Genomic DNA, 20,471 nt, shown 5'->3' on the forward strand with positions numbered 1-20,471 from the left:
TGGTTGCCACTAGAAGAGTTCAAGTAGTGTAACTATATTTTAAATGGCATACCAAGGCTCAGTTAAAAGAACACACAAGTTAAGGCAAAAACTGAGGAATTATTTATACATACCGAGGTACTAAAAATATTTGCCGGAAATGAATTTACAGTAAATGTTCAGAGACTTCGTCAAAACGTCTTGAACAAACAAAGAAAAATTGCAAAGATTTAAAATCACGCAATTCTGTGCTGAAATAACAAATTAAAGATCTTGGTGACCAACAATTAAATAGTACTAAGCAAAATATGTAAGTTAAAATAAGCCTATGCGTACAAAACGTCATTGAATAGCCGCTAACACACAACCTTGTAGGAACATTGTAACTCAATTTAAACATTCCAGCAACTTTGTTAAAAGGTTGTGTGTCAGTGGGAACTAAGTAACAGATTAACAAAATGACATTGTATTGTACACCCTCAAGTATAAAACAAAAGTATACAGTCCTTTTAACAAGGTTAAACAAGGACACGGTATGCAAAATGTTGGAAAATTAACAAGCAGAAGTACGGATTTGTATTTAAAAACAGAATTAGACCTACCATTGTTAATAATAATAATAATAATAATAATAATAATAATAATAATAATAATAAATAAAAATACAAACTTCTAAAATGTTTTTTTAATGAACAATAAAAGCAATAAGTATCATTATCAAAAAAAATAATGTATTGTTTAAATCTCAAACTTGTACACTGTTAATACAACAAAACATTTTAAAACACACCAAGAGGTTTGCACGCTTATAAACTTTTAATAACGTAATAACTGCATTAAACAAATCTGCATTACATGTAGGCCTACTGTAAATTACGTTTTCTATTATTATTATTATTATTATTATTATTATTTTTATTATTAATCCTGAAGTCACTTTCATCGCTGTCACTTCATTATGTTCAAGTTCCTCCTCAGCTTCAATGGCAATGACAGAGACCCGGAGTTTATTTACAATAATTGCCATCAGACCCGGCATGTATTGGAAACAGACGATTATTTGAGACCGGGCAATTCTTTTAAGTTTCATGGTAGGCAATATCTGTAAATTTAAACAGAGGTAAGCAGCAAGGCTAGGAAGTGGACAGCCTGCTTCTTGACTAGTCTGGGCAATATATTCTTAGTATACAGAGCGGAACCTGCTTCACCTAATAAATAGACTGACACTGATGTTGCCCTTGTACAAAAATAATAAATAAAAACAACAATTAAAATGCCACAAAATGGAAATTAATTTAAAATCCCATAAATAGAAAGTGAACCTATTATATCAAACACATGTTGCTTATAATAATAAACAAGAACCTTTCCATTGAATAGTGCTGGACCTTAAGCAATTACATTTTTTTTTTTTTTTTTTTTTTTTAATGAATATATTATAAAGCCAACAAATGAATGTTCTTATTTTGATTGCACTGGCATTTGTATCAAAATTCCGCTGTAATTCCCTTCAGAACCCATTATTTAAAGCACAAGCAAATGAATAGAAGCTCACGTCAGTTTAGTTCTGCTTATCCGTCACTTTGGAAATGGCTCAATTGCTAAGAAGTTATTTGAATTTAAAAGTCCTTTAAACAATTTTTGAGTCTCATAAGTGTCTTGGTTAGTGTGCCAATAGGGGATTAAAAGGAATGTAGAACAATAACCTAGTTTTTGTTCAACATTACGTTTCTGTGCATATTTTACAACAGTATGTACTTTAATATTGAGAAGGCGTTTTCATGACGAAGATTTATTCATTAGATTAATTCAGTTTAAATTCAGAATTCTCCTTCTGTCTTAACTGTTTTAAATGCCCATACTTACCAACTGAGACCAGTTCATTTAGAATGTATAGTGTATTCAGAGTAGTCTGAAGGTCTCGAGTACTCTATTAAAAGACAAAAGAAACATGTCTGTGTATTAGATTTCTTTTGTATTTTATACAGGTATATATCACTTGTAAAGATTATGCAGCACATAACTAAACCATGGCGTTTGACTACAGCTGTGGGGAAACATGCAGAGAAAGCACAATTCTTTACACAGTATATAAAATACTGACATCATCGAAATCAGTTTGTTTAACTAATAATAATAATAATAATAATAATAATAATAATAATAATAATAATAATAATAATTACATTTTACAACATCTAAATTCACAAAAATCACACACACCAAATCATACTTATAATGTGTAATGAATACTAAACTACAGATTTTCTAATTATCATAAGTAGGTTAATCATACTAGCACAAAGACGCTATTAACACTACAGATTGCAAGTTTAATGTACTGTACGTTTTTCACAGGTATCCTTATAATCCATTGCTTACCATTTCCTCTGCTCTTTTCTGAAAGTAGATTATGCAGCAGCTCCACCTAGTGGCTTCTTATTAGTATTTTTTTGCAGCAACATATGTATGGAGACATTCATTTATTAAGTGTTCTCATGCAAGTACAATAAATGGGTATTTAGGAACTAAACCTAAAACATTATATTTTGCAGATCTAAAAATAAGTATATGCATTTGCAGTTGTGTTATATTTTGCAAATACAGATATGTATCTCCTGTTTCCTTTTCATTGTACATAATGGATCATAGTCTTTTCCTGTTTTGTTTCTTATTTGTATTTCCTTATCCACAGATGAGACCATTTTCTTTATTGCACTTATGCCCCAATTCTTGATCCATACACGGTTTAACAGTTGAGCAATATATTTTTGCAGTAGTGAAATCTGTTTTTAATTTCTGCAGGCACAAAGCACAAAGCTCTTTACCTCCAAAGTGAACAGGATGGTTTCCATCCCAGTCGAGCCCTTGGCTGTCATTTCTTTCTTTGTTTTCTCTGGAAGGTAAAGTTGCAAAGAAAAAAAAAAAAACTATTTAAATGCTTAGTAATAACCTGACACGCACATACACAGAACACATTGTACTAGTACCTTTTGAACCTTGCTAGTCCTGACCTAGTCGTGAAGTTCCTTTTGTGAAGTCAGAATCAATAACAGCTGTTGGGGTCCCTAAAATATTAGGCTTAAATTTTACTTTCCTAAAAAAATTTAGATTTTTTTTTATTTTTATTGTATTTAAAAAAACAAACAAACAAACAAAACAGATAATAACCATTAATGCTCATTCCCAGATACATTAATTAATTGGGTTTCAGCATCTGCCTTCCCCACATTCCGAACAAGTCTTTGTGGATGACACCATTGACAGTATTCTTCACTTAGCACATCACTGCTTCATCAATGGAACTATCTCAAGAACCCTCCGGAAAGACTGACAAATACTTACCAGTTGCCATTCTGGTTAACTGGGCTGGACGCTGGGTCCTTGCAATAGCATGTATTCACTCCTGTGCCTGATTATAATTTCTATAGGTTTTCCCCACATTTAATCCTTTTGCCTCATCCTGGTCACAACCATTCAGAATCAGTATGCATGCTTTGTAAGGGTGTGCTCTGTTCTAAAGAGCACATATAGCTTTAGAATCACATTATGGTGTGTTGTAACTGTTATGCTTTTGATGTGCCTTTTTTGGCAGTCTGCCTTCATCAGTTTCACACAGTATAATGATTACTTGATTTTTCATGTGTATTAAAATCGACTGTCTTCAAGGTAGACAACTCAGTCACAAATGTGCCACTCTGGCTTTTGTCATAGTGGACACAAACCTTGCAGTACAACTTGTTTTCTGAAAGTGCAGACTTACTGCAGACAGTCACACTGTGAAAGCCGAAAAGTGAGCTACCTCTTTCCTCTGTCATAGTCCTTGTGTTTGCAAAATCATATATATATATATATTTTTTTGCTTAATCATCGCTGTGGTTTAAATGTAAACGATCTGTATTATAAACTAAATCTACTTTTTAGACATCAAAACAGTGACCCAGAAGGGAAACAATGTGGCAGCTGCAGACTGGAGAGGCTGTTGCACTCGTTTGCCAAGGGGTTTATGTGTGACAATATCAAAGGGGATGTAGAATCGCAATCTGTTCCTTTGCATTGGTTATGAGAAAATAACCTGGAAGAACACGCGCAGTATTTTGATAAAGTATTGCGAGTGTTTGTTTTGTCTTGTCTATAATTGTTGCTTGTTGTATATTAATAGACGGCCCACACATTCCGGAGCTGTCGCCAAGGGCCAGCACAAAACCCAAAACAGCACTGCACTTATTGTCACGCAATAAACTATCACCCACCACAAGCACTACAGCACGCGTGTTTGTACATTGTGGGAGGGATACCTGTGTTTATTATTTGGGACTGCAAACCCTTTATTTGTGCTGTGTATTGCTGGGGATCATTATTTGGTCACCAAACCAGGATTATAATAAATAAAATCCATTTTCCAGCTGAATTACAAATCTCTGTTCATTATGCACTGCATCACTTCTACACCTGTATACAATCAACCACTTTGCCATAAGCACTCACATATCTCAAAATAATGTGAAATTCAGCATGACAAGGGGAGATGAAGGGAGGTTTCAGTTGAGTGACTGTTTTGTAAGCATTATGAATGTTTGTTCACCACTTCTGCATCCCATTAGAAAATTGACTTGTCCTGCCTTTTTTTTTCTTTTTTAAAATGTGAGTATACCTGTAATTTTTTTTAACCACTTGCCCAGAGGACAGCTGAGACACAGACATCAACTAGTCCTCGTCAGTTTTAATTCGCCCCGGGCGAACGTAAGTTTCTAGCCCTGCATCAGCTCTTCTTATGAATACATCCAGCTCTGCAATATTTCGCCTGTTGCTTAGTAACACACTACAATTACAATATCGGCAATGCAGAAGGTCAAGACCATCCATCAAATGAGGTTTCTGTGCTTTGTTTATAGAATAGGCTATCACATTGCCAACACCTCTTCTTTGCGTATACAGTTGCAACCGTTTAGTACGGGTGTGTTTGTTTTAATGTGATTCACCCGCAGTAAGCAATGGATGCTATAAACACCCACACAATAACCTGACATTCAAAATGTCCTCCAATCACCAGTACAGTAAGCGTGTATGCGGTTAAAAATCTTTATTAAATCATTATACGAATAAAAAAGATGTATTGAAACCTATGAATGTAATAAAAAGTAAGTGCAAAAAAGGAATGCAAGTGCAGAAATGTACAGTATGGGTAGGCTATGTTATTGCAAATTGTTTCCAGCGAAGAACTCTCTGATACACATCTGGACAATCTTTTTTTGCCAGTATGGGCAGCAAACTTTCAGTGTTTTCCACAAAATCCTAATTTAGCTCTATATCCAGATGCTGCTTCATAGCACGCCACAGTGTTACAAGCACAGCACGCACGCTTACATCATCAGTGTCTGTTTCAGGCAGAGCGACCTGGTCGCGGAGGTGACAGAGCTGAGAATTCTTGATCTGACATCTCCCCTGGTGTTGTCAGAGTTTCAGTTTCGGTTGCATTTGTCAGCACTCTCCTCCTCAACTACAGAAACCCCAGCTTGTTTTTAAACAACTGTGCATTGTTTGCTGACTCACAGAGGTCCAAGCATGCTTTAGCAAGCGCACAGTATTAAGAAACATTGCATTTACACTGAATTTTTGTTCTGATTTTTGTTCACTTTTCTATTTCCTTGCTTGCTTTTGCAGTCAGAGCTGTTTTTTCAAACTGTAAACCGGACACTGCATACAGGGATTAAACAGCCAAGGTACAGTACAGGGGTAATCAGTAAACAGCAGGTTCAAACAGCTGATTGATCGATCTGTCAAGCTTTTACAATAAAGTGCTGCCTTTTGTATTGAAATATATGTGAATGGCAAGGTAACCAGGTGAAAACAGCTGATTGGTGGATTATTAAGAACGATTCCTACAGTATAAAGCAGTGTGTTTGTTATTTAAATCTATGTGAATGGTATATAACAATGCCTTTGTACTGAGATCAATGGGAATGGAAAACAGCAAACACTATTTGTCCAATATAAACGGCTGCCCCAAACAACCAAATAAAACTACAGTGTTTTATATTTGTAAGGCAAGCTAAAATTTTATATATGTAAACACATTGGGCACAATTTGCCCTGGTGTTAATGAGAATTTTGTCATTAGTGCACAACTTTGCCCAACTTTATTATTCACTAATGTTATTAGCACATTTGTTAATGATATCAGCAATCATTTGCCTGTTTTTTACATTTGTGGGAGTTCTCTTCTAATTGCACAAAAATCAGTATTCACTAAACACATTTTTCATACGGATGACCTATTAGCTCACTTTTTATTAAGACATGAAAAAAGGTAGTTTTAATGCTTCCTTACTCATCTTTTGTTTGATTTGAACTACAATTGTATTTATGAATTCCACCCTGTCCACGGTTATGATTGGACAGTAATTAATTGGTGTTGCTGAAAGGTGTTGGTATGCTTCAAACACATGAATTCATATTATTGGCAATAAAATACTGATTAGCAATTGCTTTTGTGGTTTTCAAACATGGCTCTTGTTCACTACCTCTAGGAGAATCCCATCTCCTTGGGTTTTTAATCCTTGTAAAGATTATTTGGGATTTTCTGACCAATGTCTAATACAGAGATTCAGAATGGATAGGCAAGCAATCCTAGAACTTGATAAGAACGATAAGCGATTTGATAAGAATATGTAGAATGTACGACTTCAAGAAGCCATGCATTGCCTTTGGAGACAAGTTATTTCTGCAGTGAAGTTCTATGCATCTGGAAGTTTTCAGATCACCGTGGGAGAAATGTCGGGTATCAGTCAATCACCGACGTCTAGGATTATAGCTCAAGTCACTGCTGCTTTGGCTAATAAAGCTAACCACTGCATAACTTTTCCCACTGAGGACCAACTGCAGCACCTTAAGCAGCAGTTTTATAACATTGCTGGTTTCCCAATGTCTTAGGAGCAATTGACTGTACACACGTTCAGTTGTATGTGATGCTGACTTAAACATTAGACATGTTTTGGTGAATTTCCTGGGGTCATGCCATGATTCATTTATTTTAAGCCAGTCATCACCACGACTCTTTCTGAGTCGGCTCACACTCCTAAAGGTTGGCTCTTGGGTGAGCACACTTACATAGAAAAAAAAAAAAAAAAAAAAGGCAATATAACTGTTAAATTATTTCATTACTTTTTTGCAATATTTCAAGTGTCTAATGTCTTTTCCTATTAAAGGTGACAGTGGTTATATACTGAAACCATGGCTAAGTACCCCAATTGCAAACCCTTCAACACCACCACAAAGAAAGTACAGGAAACTACACTGCTCTATTCGCTCAACTATTGAAAGGACCTTTGGCATTTTAAAAGCTTGATTTAGGTGCCCTGACCTTACAGGTGGTACACAACAATATAGCCCACAAGGAGTGTGTCAGCTTATAAAAGTGTGCTGTATGCTACATAATACTGCAATTGATAGACGTTTGCCAGTTTATAATGATGAAGGTAACGTTATTGAAACAAATTCTGAACCTAACGATAATCACTGTGGTGTGAAGACGAACAACTGTTGGATCAAAATCTTCCCAGCGGTCGTGACATCAGGGACAATTGAATTCTAAATGTCTTTGCCTAAACAAGGTAATTTTCTTAAATACCAAAATAAAGAGAATAACATTATTGTTGTGCATGTTTATTAGAGGTAATTCTAGCTATCAAACATACACATGTAGTGCATTTGTAATTGTATTTATTTCTTTTTCAATATGTGCAATTTGTAAACTCAAGCACACCTTTTATAGTTTACAAGTAATGGCAAAACATTACTTTACACTAATGAAAGTAAATGAAAATTAAAGTTCTGGCCGATAGATAAGAGATAAAAGGTTGTTTACCACCTTTTAATAATGAGCATTAAAAAAAAAAAAGCCATGCTTTTTAAATCACAAACATTTAATCTTCAGAAAACAGGCTACAATTATATTATATATTTTATGTTATTACTTTCTTTGTTCTCACAGTTTTACAAATTTTAAAGCACTCCTCAGCCACATTACTGGGGCTTGAAGTGCCTCTCAATCTCACCCGCCTTTAGGTCACTTACTGCTTTGTCCGACATATTGTGATAAATATGCACTGGTCAACTTAGCAATATTAGATGAATATCAGATTATTTCTGATTCCTCTGACATCATCATTTAAATTGTGCATTACATTAATCAGTTGTTTTACGTTTGTCTCCAGAATTGTTACAAGTTCTGACATTGCTAAAAATAGAACGAGAAAAATAATACAAACTGCAAATAAAATCCAGACTTCATTTTCATCTTCTGTTTTACAGAGTATTGATGAAATGTGTTTACATGAGACTGTGCTGACTATTTGAGGCAACTCCAAATCTGATGGCATTGACGGTGAATCGTTCCATACTTTTACATCATTAGAAATGATTAATGTGTCCATATATTCATTACTTAGATTTTTGTTGATAGTCTTGACTGTGTTCTTTAATGCTGCTTTGTTCTGCATTGTTGTCATCACTGTCATCTGAGTTCCTAGTTTCTGCTAGTTTTTATTTTATTTTATTTAATAAGGACACAGGCTGCAAGAAGTAATTTGCTCTGCAAATGTACTGTCACTGTTTATAATGTAAATAGTCTATTAGCATACAGGTACATTTATTATTATTATTATTATTATTATTATTATTATTATTATTATTATTATTATTATTATTATTTAGAATACTGCAGCAAAGTAACAGAGACATGTGGACACAGAATCGCTATCCAAATGTTTATTTCAACCAAATGATGACAATAAAAATAAATAAATGCCGATCCACAAAAATACATTAACATTAGTGTGGCAGAGCAAAGCTCTGCCCTTTTTAAATTGGCAGGGATGGGGTTAATTTCCCCTACCTGCCTGGGTTTATTATGTTCAAGTGGCTGGGGTTGATTAGTTGATTACGTTAATTAACGATCAATCAGCGCTCAGCCACCTGACATAAAAGGTGGCCTCTGCTTCTCATTTGGGAGGAGGGAGCTGAGGAAGCAGGTTTGTGGTTGTGTTGTGTTGTGTTGTGTTGTGTTGTGTTGTGTTGTGTTGTGTTGTGTTGTGTTATTTTTAAATTTTGATAAATCCAGTGAAGGCATTGCCCAGCCTGGAAACTTTATTTTTGTGAGGGTTTTGTTTTTGCTTTATTTGTGTTTGAGTATCTGTTATTTTGCCCTTGTGCACTTTATTTTTGTTTATTTATAATAAAATTGTTACTTTTTTGAACTGCAGACTGTCTCTGGGCCTCTATCCACTCACCAGCCTGCCACAACTAGACTATCAGATGTACACATATACCTAGAACTATTGGAGCAGTCTTTTCAACCAACAGCTATATTAAAATACATATAAAACTACTGTTGCATCGTATGCTTCGAAACTGTTCTGTTCTTGTTTGTTTTTCTTCAGGATTATGTTTCTGACGCTGTTTTTGCAGCCTGCTTGGTTCACGTGAGGGACACCTGTTACAGCACGTGACTTGGGGATGATGTTAAAGGAGTTATGATTGGTTGCATTGTTTAAAATGTTGCAAATACAAATGCTGGGCTATACAATGCTGGTTTCGCAGCTCAGAGCCAACTTTTGGGATGCAGCAGGAGCTTATGACACTCTATGGAGCAGTAGAAAATTATAGTGCCGGAGATTTGTTTGTTTGACTGTTATTTTATGCAAGTGTTTTCTATTTATCTGTATTTTATTTTGTGCCCGAGTTCGACTCTGTTGGCTATTCAACAGTAATTTCCGTCTCCTGTCTTGCAATAGCTGGTTTGATACAATACTACTCCTTAACTATTTTAGTTTTTCAATATAATCATGCACAACAGGACTAAATTTAAAAAAAAAGTGGTTTATTAACAATAGCTCAAAGCCCTGCGGGGTGTGGGGGCATGTCATCATCAAAGTCATCACCTTATTGCAGTAGGTGATCGCGGATTGGAGGAAAAGCAATTGCACTCGCTACCGAAGAGGGCGTGACTAAGAGTATATCAGGGGATGTGGTGAAGCAATCTGTTCCGTTGTTACGGTTGTGAAAAGACCTGTAAAGGACGTGTGAGTGAAACGTGATTTGTGTAATCTCTGTCTGTCTATTAATTGTCACATTTGTAATTTACAGACAACAAAATCGCGATCAGCTAGCACCAACCCCAGACTACACTGCACTACTGTTTCACTAACTGCTGTGCAATTCACCACTTGCACTAGGAGCACTCACTGTTGGATATTGTGATTGTGTCTGTATAGTGTGTGGTATTATTTCGGGACTGAACCTCATAGTTTTAACTGTGTCATACACATCGTTGTGTAGGGCCAGTTATTTATTATTTTGCTTTCAAGCAACCAGCCAAATAAGAGCTGTTTTTCACCATGAACTGTCTTGTGTCTGTTATTCCCGAGCACTGCATCATCTTTACACCTGTGCACTGCAAACCGCTTTGCCACACTAACATACATTTTTTTAATTAAGAATTGAATCAGGACATTTCTGAAAAACTGACATTTGAATCCTGAATGCACAACATCTCTAAATAAAAAAAAATTACAATGCTCAATTTTTTGCAACAGTAAAAATTATGTTTTGCAAACAGCTATAGAAAATGAGGACACTGTACCTTGAGTTTGTATCAGATGAAGGATCTTTGACGTGATATGTCTGGCACTGTCTGCATCCAGTACTGCAGACTCTGCATTAATCTTCTCAAGCTGGGACAGGAGAGTAAGGACCCGGGAATTACTGGGGACTCTGGGGGACAAAAAAAAAAAAAAAGCTGATTTACATCATGAAATTGCAACTACAAGCAAAGAACAATGACAAGAGGGAACAATGGCAAGAGGAACATAAAATTGAATAGAGGCAACAATTAATCAATGCATCGTTTATTGACCAGCTGATCTAAAATTTCAAGAGTTTTGATTACATATTGGTGAATAAATGCATCAAATTACAGCCTAGGCTCCCATTGCCAGTTTGCAGTAAAACATTCATTATGTAGTTATTTGCTTATATTGGTGCTAGTACGGTAGATAGTAAGTGCGTTGCTAGGATGCAACCTTTGCGTTCTCTGGATTCACATTGGTCAAGTCACATCAGTTTAAAATGTATTTACATTTTCCTATGTAATCTACGCAATTATTGCATTTTAAAAAGGTAAAATCTGACATGAAGATTGATAATTAAAAGAAAAAAGAGGAAGGGAGGATGGAATAGCGCTGCTTGGCAGTTTATTGGACTTTGTGTAGATGGTAAATGCTTTTGACATAAAATGTTAACAATAATGTTAATAAGCACATTTCAGATCAAAATGACTTTTGTTAAAATAGTACTGCTTTATTATTATTGTTATTAAAGTCTTAAATTGACATATGGTGTGAACACATACATGTTCTTTTCAGTTGTTAATTTAACTCATTTAGATTTGTATTTGTACTTTTTTTTAAATCAAGTGTTTTTATTTGAATGCAAGTTGTGCTTTGCTGTTTTAACTATCATGTACTACAGTGCTTTCAGTTATTGATCTTCTGATAAAAATCCTTTAAATTTGTATGTGATTTTGAAAAATAAAATAATGTTAATGCATCACTTGCCCATAAATACATATATGATAATCAATTAGGAAATTAGGTTTCACCACTAGCACATAATAATCTTAACATTATTTAGGAAATAAAGAAGCAAATGAGATACAAATCAGAACCCCTGATGCTACTGAAAGTAGTACACACTATTTTGTATAATACTGCATACATCTGCACATACTACAGAATATGCTGACAAAATAACTTCATACTGCACAAACAAGTCTTTCTCTTGACCAGTTTGTCAGTAGTGTCAAGTATACTAGTAGACTATAGAATTTAGACCACAAATAAAAATAGTAATCCATTCAGATATCAGTCAGAATTTGGTTCAATTCATGAAGGTGTCACTGAGAAATTTTAAGAACACCATGAAGTTATTTTGATATAGTCAAAAATGAGAAATAGACAGTAAAAAGATAGTTGGACAGCAATTTTCTGGATTCTAAAATTCAACAATTTTGAATCATAACAGAAGATCAGAATCAATATCTGTGTTTATACATTTAGTTCTTAAATGGCAAACAGATTAAAAATAAATAACATAACCAGAAAGAAACCAGTGAAGTCTGGCATGAAAATGTACACTGTATAAACTTTTATTTTATGAAGCCTTTTAAAATATATAGCCTAATATATGTTAGAGACTTACAGAAAACTATACCTTCTTGGGTTGTTAATTGCTAAATTCAGCTTTCATAACCCAAGATCAGTTTAGGTTTTTCATCTCTACAAGTGCTCATGGAAATTGTTGTAACACATGTAGCCTGCATAAATTTTTCTGTGTCAAGAAATCATCTCTGGTCGTCTCCACATATCACTCAAGTAAAAAGGCTACTTTAGCTCAGAACTTTACAGTTTTAAATCACTGCAGATGATTCATAAATAAAAATGGAACAACCTGTCACATCTTTTAACAGCTACTTGCCACAAGTTACAGACTATCATCCATGCCTCGCCACAATCATTAATGGGTGTCAAATTCCTTCCTTTCAAGCCATTCCAGACATAAAAATGTCAAACACCAAGTTGCATGTACAAATATTGAGTCAATGTACAGGTAGCCCTAGCCCTCTTCCAAACCATCTGTTGAGGCCACAGGTGACAGTCAGTTTTAACACAGCCCTTGAACATGTGACCAAGGTCTTTCATGAATAGTGATCTGACTCACAGTCACACACAACATCTCCTTCCAGGTGACAAACACTCTTGTGTTAAATTGGCCCTTACCAATGCAAATGTTATTTTCAATATTCTTTTATTTGTAAACATTTCAGAAAATCACAAAACCACAGTATGCAGTGCCAACATTTTAAACTTACAATTCCAGATTTTTGTTTTAAACTATGTTCATAGAATTTTAGTGTGGAGCAATGTGGCAGCAGTCAGTGGTCCACAAGAGAACAAGCCATCCCATCTGGAAAGTCACAAGCCAATCAGAGTGCTCCCTCCAACCAGGCAGTTGCATAACTAATCTTGATGTTTTCTTTTAAGTGAGCAGAGCAGAAATGCATTAAAACACATAGGCCACACAGTATCCTATTCCATATAATATGGAACTGGAGTACTGTAATTGTATACTCATCTAAACGCTCAGTAAAACAGGAGCTTTTGCATCATTCTAAAATACCAGGACAAAATACCTTGTAATACCGTTATTTATTTGTGTTTTTATTGTTATTGTAATAAATAAATCAATTAATTACAGTCTGAGTTAACCACTTGCATTTTTTATTATAACCTCATTTTATACAATTAATCAATCAATCTCTAACTGAAACTCCTCCTTGAAATGTAGTCATAAGTATCAAAACTTAAAAAGTATACCAAAAAGCTACTATCATAAACAACAACCACCTTAATCCTATGTGAAAAAAGCCCCACTGTCACAGCAATAAACATCTTATACCATACTCCTCTTTGTTTGGTAACGTACTTTGATGTGGAAGAGAGTATGATTTCACCCCTGGGTTATTTCTTGACTGCAATATAGAGCTTAAAAACAAAAGAATAATCAAATAATTACTATCATTTTTACAGACTATTAACTAATGCAAACAAAAAGTTGGTTTGTTATTTCTGGCAAGTGGGTATCTATCTAAGTGATTTAAAAGGATGGAACAACAACATTTCCTTAAAGCTTCAAAATCTGGGCAACCCAGCATGAAGAAAACTTAGGCGCTAGGGGGCACTATTACCATTTGAAATAAAAGATCAGCTTCTAAACACATAAGTAATCTTTCGCACTCACCTCTTCCCCTCTGAATGCAATTTAGGCAACACAATCCTGTTTGACTTTATATTCAGTATTTGGCGAATCACAGAGTCATACACAGGACAGCTTTGCTGCATTCATACTCAGAATTTAATGTGTTACTAAACAGGCAGCAGGGTTTAAAACCCAACATGTTACTTCCCCTAACTTTCTGCATAATCGTGATTGTTTTGATATTTTTAGTAACATACCCCTGGTATTAAATCACTTTTTGTATTCTAGAAATTAATCTTCCTGTCCATGATTTACGCACCTGTGGGACTGAAGTACAAGAACAGACTTACCCAAGGGCCTGTTGTGAGAAGATTTTAGACCTCAGAATGGCTTTACTGGTTATTATGTTGTATTTATTAAATTTATTTATTTATTTTTAGATATTGCATACTGTCTATTGCTGTTCCAGTCAACAGATATTCAATAATATCCATTGAGTGGAACATTACACATTTCATACCACATGAGTCAGTGATATAACAGAGATAAGAAGTACTTGTGATTTGACAAATAAGATGTAAACACTGTACTACTTACAATGAAGCAGCAGGTGAACATCAACATGTATAATACTAATAATCTGCTCAATTGATAACCAGAAAACAACTTTCAGATTAGCATTTGAGTCCTTGTTTGCAGTATTCTGAAATGTGGGGTAGTATACAACATTGTACTCTGGATACTAACTTCTATCCAGGATACTCAATCGAATTCCACTTTGCCTATGAGTTCCCACACAAACTCACAATCTTCATTTTTAAATGGAGTAGCAATGAGTAAAATGGTTGGGAATGGGATCTTCTCCTCTCATTTAAGTTTTAACAGATCGGTTTTTATGCCTAATTTAATTCTAAATTAAAACATAACAACCTTCTTAATTACAAAGCGTATTTTCACTCCAGAATTAAGTGATCTGTGGAATGCCAAATGGGACCTTTTTTTTTTTTTATATATCAGAAAATAAAAGAATAAGTAACTGTTTTTTCTCATACTTATAGTGGAGCACAAAGACTTGAGCCTGACATGCAACAAAAAGTACACTAGTCTGGTATCAGACAGACTCTGCACAAGAAAGCCCTGAGCATTTTCCAAGTAAGCATTTATTTTATTAGTCTTGAAAGTTTACAACATCATAGTTAACCCATAAGAATTCCTATCGTCAGTTCTTGTTTCTTGCTGTTATTTGAGGATTTGAAGCATATGTACCAATGAAACAGCATCAACAAATTACTATGACGACCGAGCATGCTGAAAAGAGGTACATACCGGCCCATATTATTTATCTTAGTATGCGTTTTGTAATCTATTAATATATTATATATTGGTACACATTTTACTGCAAATGCTTCTTGCCACTGAAGGGCCAGAAGAACAGACTGGGTCAATTGCAGCATACCAGTGATTTAATCCACAGCAAGAGGACTAAAATGCAGACTAGAAAATCCTGTAAATCTGTACTAACTCAATCCTGATGGCAGCATAGCAAACAGATAATTGAACAGAAATTAGAAGATGTGAAAAGAAGTGGAACAAGTTAGACCTATAATGGAGACTAACCTACAGCTAAAAGTTTTGTATCCCTATAGAATTAACACATTTTGCTTCATAAAGTCGGATGAAACCTGCTAAATAATGTTACATTAATATATTATATTTAAAGGCCTGTGTAAATCGCAATTTCATGGGCTGCGCAGAAATCGTGAAATTAGCCCAATACCACAATTTTTACAATACTTAAGCAATAAAAATACATTTTCATAATTATTTGTATTTGAAACAAAACAACAACAACAAAACTGTACAGCTCTGCTGTGTGCCTGCATGTACTATTCGCCATGCACACAGTGCTGTGCAGTGATTGTCATGTGACTATATGCAATCTAGCTAGGAAATTAAAAGACTACACACTGTAAACAAGAAAATGGATGTCTCTAAAAAGGCTAAAAATGTGCCTGCAGCAGATCACGTAAAGCAGTATCCAGCAGGAGTTTTACACAGTGATGTAGGTAAGCTCTTCTGTACGTCCTGCAACGTTACTGTGGATCAACGCATGCAGGTCCAGGAGAGTGGAAGCGAGTTAGACCTAGTTCCTCTACTACTAAATCATTATTGCACAATGGCACAGCACTTTGCCCATGGGCACATTTTTGATGACCACTGTTCAAGGATGACGTCTACCCCCACTTTTTTTTTCATTTTATTGCACTGTACTTTTTTTATGGCATGCTCTTGGTTTTGACCTGCAATACTCTGTAAACTGATTGCCAGCTGTACATTTTCTTGAGCAGTCACAACAAACAGCTTCAAATTCTACAGAAACTGGAATACAGGGAAACCTCAGACTAAAATGCAATCTAGACTGTATTAAGTGGATCTTTTTTAAAAACAACTCTTGTCAAGTAATGGGCACTGCACATGATATAAACAGTATGGCATTTTAATTTTTATTGCCTCTTACGAATGAAGCAGAGATCATTCCTAAGTGGTGGGGGAACTTATAGTTAATATTACTGTTTTATTTTCCAACATGACAGCTTCTTATCAAGCAAGTGTATTAAAGAGCAACTTGGTAAGGGTATGAAATAGGGTTGCAGCGATAGACTGGTTATACTGTTATATCATGATACAGAAAATGTTAGCATCTGTAAAAATTAAGTCCTGTGATATTGCAGGGTAATGGTGCAGATAATGGCAAAGCCCAGCCCTTTTCCATGGTGCTCCTGAAGCACATATAATATTTCTGACATCCACCAAGTGCAGAATATTGCAGGGGGAAAGGTGGATGGCTACACATGGTTATGTACTTACTTTATAAATGATTCTTAGAGCACTGTTCAGGTTCCATGGTTGCTACACTTCTGACTTAAGAATAGGTAAGGCACATCACAGGGCGTAACAGAATGTAGAGGCAGCAACTGCAGATGGAACACCAGTCTCCAGGTTTAGAGATCTGGCTCACACATCCTTTTGCAGAGCAGAGACACAACTCGAATTACTCAACTCCATCAGCTACTGGAGACAGTCAATTAAATACTCCCTACAGAATTTTAATAAAGCTTGTTTTGAATGCAACCATAAACTACCTACATCAAGGGTGGCCAACTGTGGCCCTTCTGGACCAGGTATTTGCGGAAACAATGTTATTAATATAATGGTTTCATTGGTGTGGCATCCCGATCAAGGTTGGTCTGTACTCTTGAATTTGTACAGACACGAAAGACTGCAGTTTAGCGCTTTTTTGTGCGTTTACTTAACACAAATAAATAAAACACAAGGTTTAAACCAATATTTCAAAATAAACAGCAGCCAAGCTTTGGCTATGTCGGTTCATAGACAGAGAGCACAACCTGCTGCTCTCTCAACTCAACTGCACGCTCTCTACATCAGACTCAAACTGTACTTTGTTCTAGTATAGGCCTATAATAATATTAGGAACAGTTTTAAGAGAAACGTGTGAATCTGTCCTGGATGAATGTTGTAATATTGCTCCCCTGAAAGACCCAGAACAACACTACTGCTGGACAAAACTGGAGTGTCTTAGGACTTCAAAATTATGATTTAAAAAAGTAATTTAACAATAATAATAACAAAATATAGAATCAGAGTGTAACCTGTTTAATATTTTATTACTAAAATAAAAACCATGTCCAGCCGGTGAACATTATATTTGGAATTTTTCCTAAAAGACGATGAGCAAGCTCTTGCAGTAAACAAACAGCCATTTCCTCAGGAACAAATTCCTCAACTCAAAGGATATGGAAAGTCCTATACAGTACTTACCCTTTCTCTGTTGTAATTTTTGCCTTATTCATGTTGAATATTCACTTGACCATTTCAAAGAATCTAAAGTAAAAAACAAACAAAATGTTACTCTTAAGCCCTGGGAACAGGAAGCCACCTTGTGGCTTGGAACTTGGTTTTAGGAGACTAGACTACATGGCACACCAGGGGAGGCTTGTGGTGTAATTTTAGGCAACCAAAAGCTTGCTTTAAAAAAATATAGATTTTTTTTTTACCAAGTCACATTTAAAAAATGACAGTAAGAAAACTCAAAGACAACCTAAAATAGTATTACAGTAACTACATTTTTTCAGAATTCTTTAAAAAAAGTGCTTTTTTATATAATCTAATCATTATAACATATATATACACACACAAACACACACACACACACACACACACACACAGTACCAGTCAAAATTTTGAGTACACCTGCTTGAAACCAGGTTTTTCATGATTTTCTATGCCTTTAACTGTATAAACTTGTCTATAAACACTTACTATTTCATTATATGAATTGTGTACTTATATAAGCTGATAATCATAAATGAATTGTATTCAAATTTTTTTTTTTTTTTTTTTAAATGAAAATGTAAATCTTGTCAATTTCAATGAATTGGTCACCCAAAGCAAGTTGATTTCAGTCTGAAGCCCAAGTCAGTTAAAAGTCTGAAATGTCTATAACACGGTGTTAGAACACTGGCCTAAGTATAAAAGTGTCTTTGTTAGATGTTCTCTGAGTTAACTAGCATGTTTCCTGATTAACCTTTTGTCACCAATTATTGTTAACAGGTGAGGGTCCATGATTACTATAAATATAGGTAACATCGGCACACGTTTGTCATTCCTGAACGTAAAGGAGCAGAAAATGGCAAAATACGCTCAGTTAAGCAAAGAAAAAAGACAGTCTGTAATTACTTTAAGAAATGAAGGTTACTCTTTAAGACAAATCACAAGAACTTTGCAAGTGTCTGTAATTGCTGTGGTCAAGACCGTCAGACGATTTGAAGAAACTGGCACTCATGAGGACCGAACAAGGTCAGGCAGATAATGACCCGAAACACACCTCAAAGTTGTGCAAGAACTATCTTGCGAAGAAGGAAAGTGAAGGACAACTCAATCTAATGACCTGGCCTACCCAGTCTCCAGACCTCAATCCAATAGAACTTGTATGGGACGAACTGGACAGAAGAGTCAAAGCAAAGCTACCCACAAGTGCCCTGCATCTCTGGGAATTGCTGCAGAAGAGCTGGGAAGACATGTCCGGTGATTTCTTGCTGAAACTTGTTAACCGAATGCCTCGTGTTTGTGAGGCTGTTATAAAGGCAAAGGGTGGCTATATTGAGGAATCCAAGATTTAGAGACAATTTTCAATTTTCTTGAACATTGCTTTGATACTCCTTATGTTTTGTTTTGTATATTGTAACATGTGTTTTCATTTTCAAGTATTTACAGAAACGTATATGATGTAAAACATTGTCAATTTTGAAAAAAACCTAGTTTCCAACAAGTGTTCTCAAACTTTTGACTGGTACTGTGTGTGTGTGTGTAATGTATATATATATATATATATATATATATATATATATATATATATATATATATATATATATATATATATATATATAATCGTCTTCTGGAGGTTTATTATTACAGTAACAATACAAATGTATTGGCCTTAAGTTTAAAGAAAGGGAAATGTACATATTGATAATTTGTTGGAATTGTACAACACAAAATACAACAGAGACGTAATAAAATGCATATTAAATAAAGACATTAGGTTTTAATTCATTAAAAACACACGTATACATACATACTTTAAACCGATTGACAGACAAAGATTGACCTGCTACGTTGCACCTATTAAAAACAAAAATATGAATGCTTCCTTTAGAAAAAATCTGGGGGGAAAAAATACCAGAAAATAAGAGTAAAAATCTCATATGGTAATTATGGAAATGGTGGTTGGCATTTCGTGTCAAACGAAACTGTATTGTCTCAATCTTAAACACTAACTGCAAACACGTTTTCACTGTAGTCTGTAGAAACAGTAATTAAACTGTCTTGTTGATAAGTCTGTAGCTGATGTTGTAATTCCTCTTCATATCCAAGCTATTTTAAACACCACACTTGCAAACCGCAAGCCGCGGAAGTGTCATGGCAACATGGAACACATTCTGAGTGCAAAACATCACACTAAATATGTGTGAACAAAAACAAAAAAAGTCCACAAATTGAATGCAAAATTACAGCGCTTCATAATCAACCGCAATACGACAACTAATTGTAAAAGCTGGATATCATCGGTGCATTACAGTGCATATTAAAGTAAATTGCATTTCTTGTTAATAGCCAGGACTGTAACCAATTCGTTTATGTTATTTTGTTCTGCGGAGTAATACATAATACAGTAAATGCTACATGCCACCACAGTCCGATAACCAAGATACTGAAACAGACCCACCCCCACCAAAACCCGGTTACAATCCCGAGCATGACTGTATAGTAAGGATTTACAACACACGGGCCTTGACACCAATTGCTGTCAGCTTTCTCCGTATTAGTAACACACATCCCGTTACACCTGCTCAAAAACTCTACTATGCAATTAAAATATTGAATCTAATGTCAATATAAAAGTGTATACACACCGGTAACTGACGGACGATCTGTCATGCGTGGAAAGTGAATGTTTCAGGACGAGCCCTCACAAGTGAGACGCCTCGGTGCTCAGAACCAGAGCTGTCAGTAATTTGGCAACTCGGTGCATCTCGCGCGAGTAGTCAAACAGGTTACCATGTTTAGGATTATAGGATTTGTAGTTCAAATATGCT

The 20,471-nt window shown here is 35.2% G+C and overlaps 1 protein-coding gene across 5 annotated transcripts in view; it reads right to left on the bottom strand.

Annotated features, from left to right (window-relative positions):
- The window catches only part of agtpbp1 (ATP/GTP binding carboxypeptidase 1), a 96,670-nt gene extending 76,278 nt beyond the window's left edge, over positions 1-20,392 (bottom strand). For 4 of the 5 annotated variants that reach the window (XM_041227117.1, XM_041227134.1, XM_041227151.1 and 1 more), the window contains exons 1-5: positions 20,289-20,392; positions 17,635-17,697; positions 10,622-10,752; positions 2,808-2,875; positions 1,846-1,909 (exon numbers count right to left, since the gene is read on the bottom strand). In XM_041227117.1, the coding sequence (XP_041083051.1) occupies positions 1,846-1,909; positions 2,808-2,875; positions 10,622-10,752; positions 17,635-17,666 (295 nt within the window). In that variant the 5' untranslated portion in view covers positions 17,667-17,697; positions 20,289-20,392. Of the gene's footprint in view, positions 1-1,845; positions 1,910-2,807; positions 2,876-10,621; positions 10,753-17,634; positions 17,698-19,454; positions 19,498-20,288 lie in introns of all 5 variants that reach the window. The other variant, XM_041227125.1, reaches the window with a different exon arrangement.
- Between the last annotated feature and the right edge of the window lie 79 nt (positions 20,393-20,471).

Source organism: Polyodon spathula, chromosome 2 (genome assembly GCF_017654505.1).
Source record: "Polyodon spathula isolate WHYD16114869_AA chromosome 2, ASM1765450v1, whole genome shotgun sequence".
Classification (NCBI taxonomy): Eukaryota; Metazoa; Chordata; class Actinopteri; order Acipenseriformes; family Polyodontidae; genus Polyodon; species Polyodon spathula.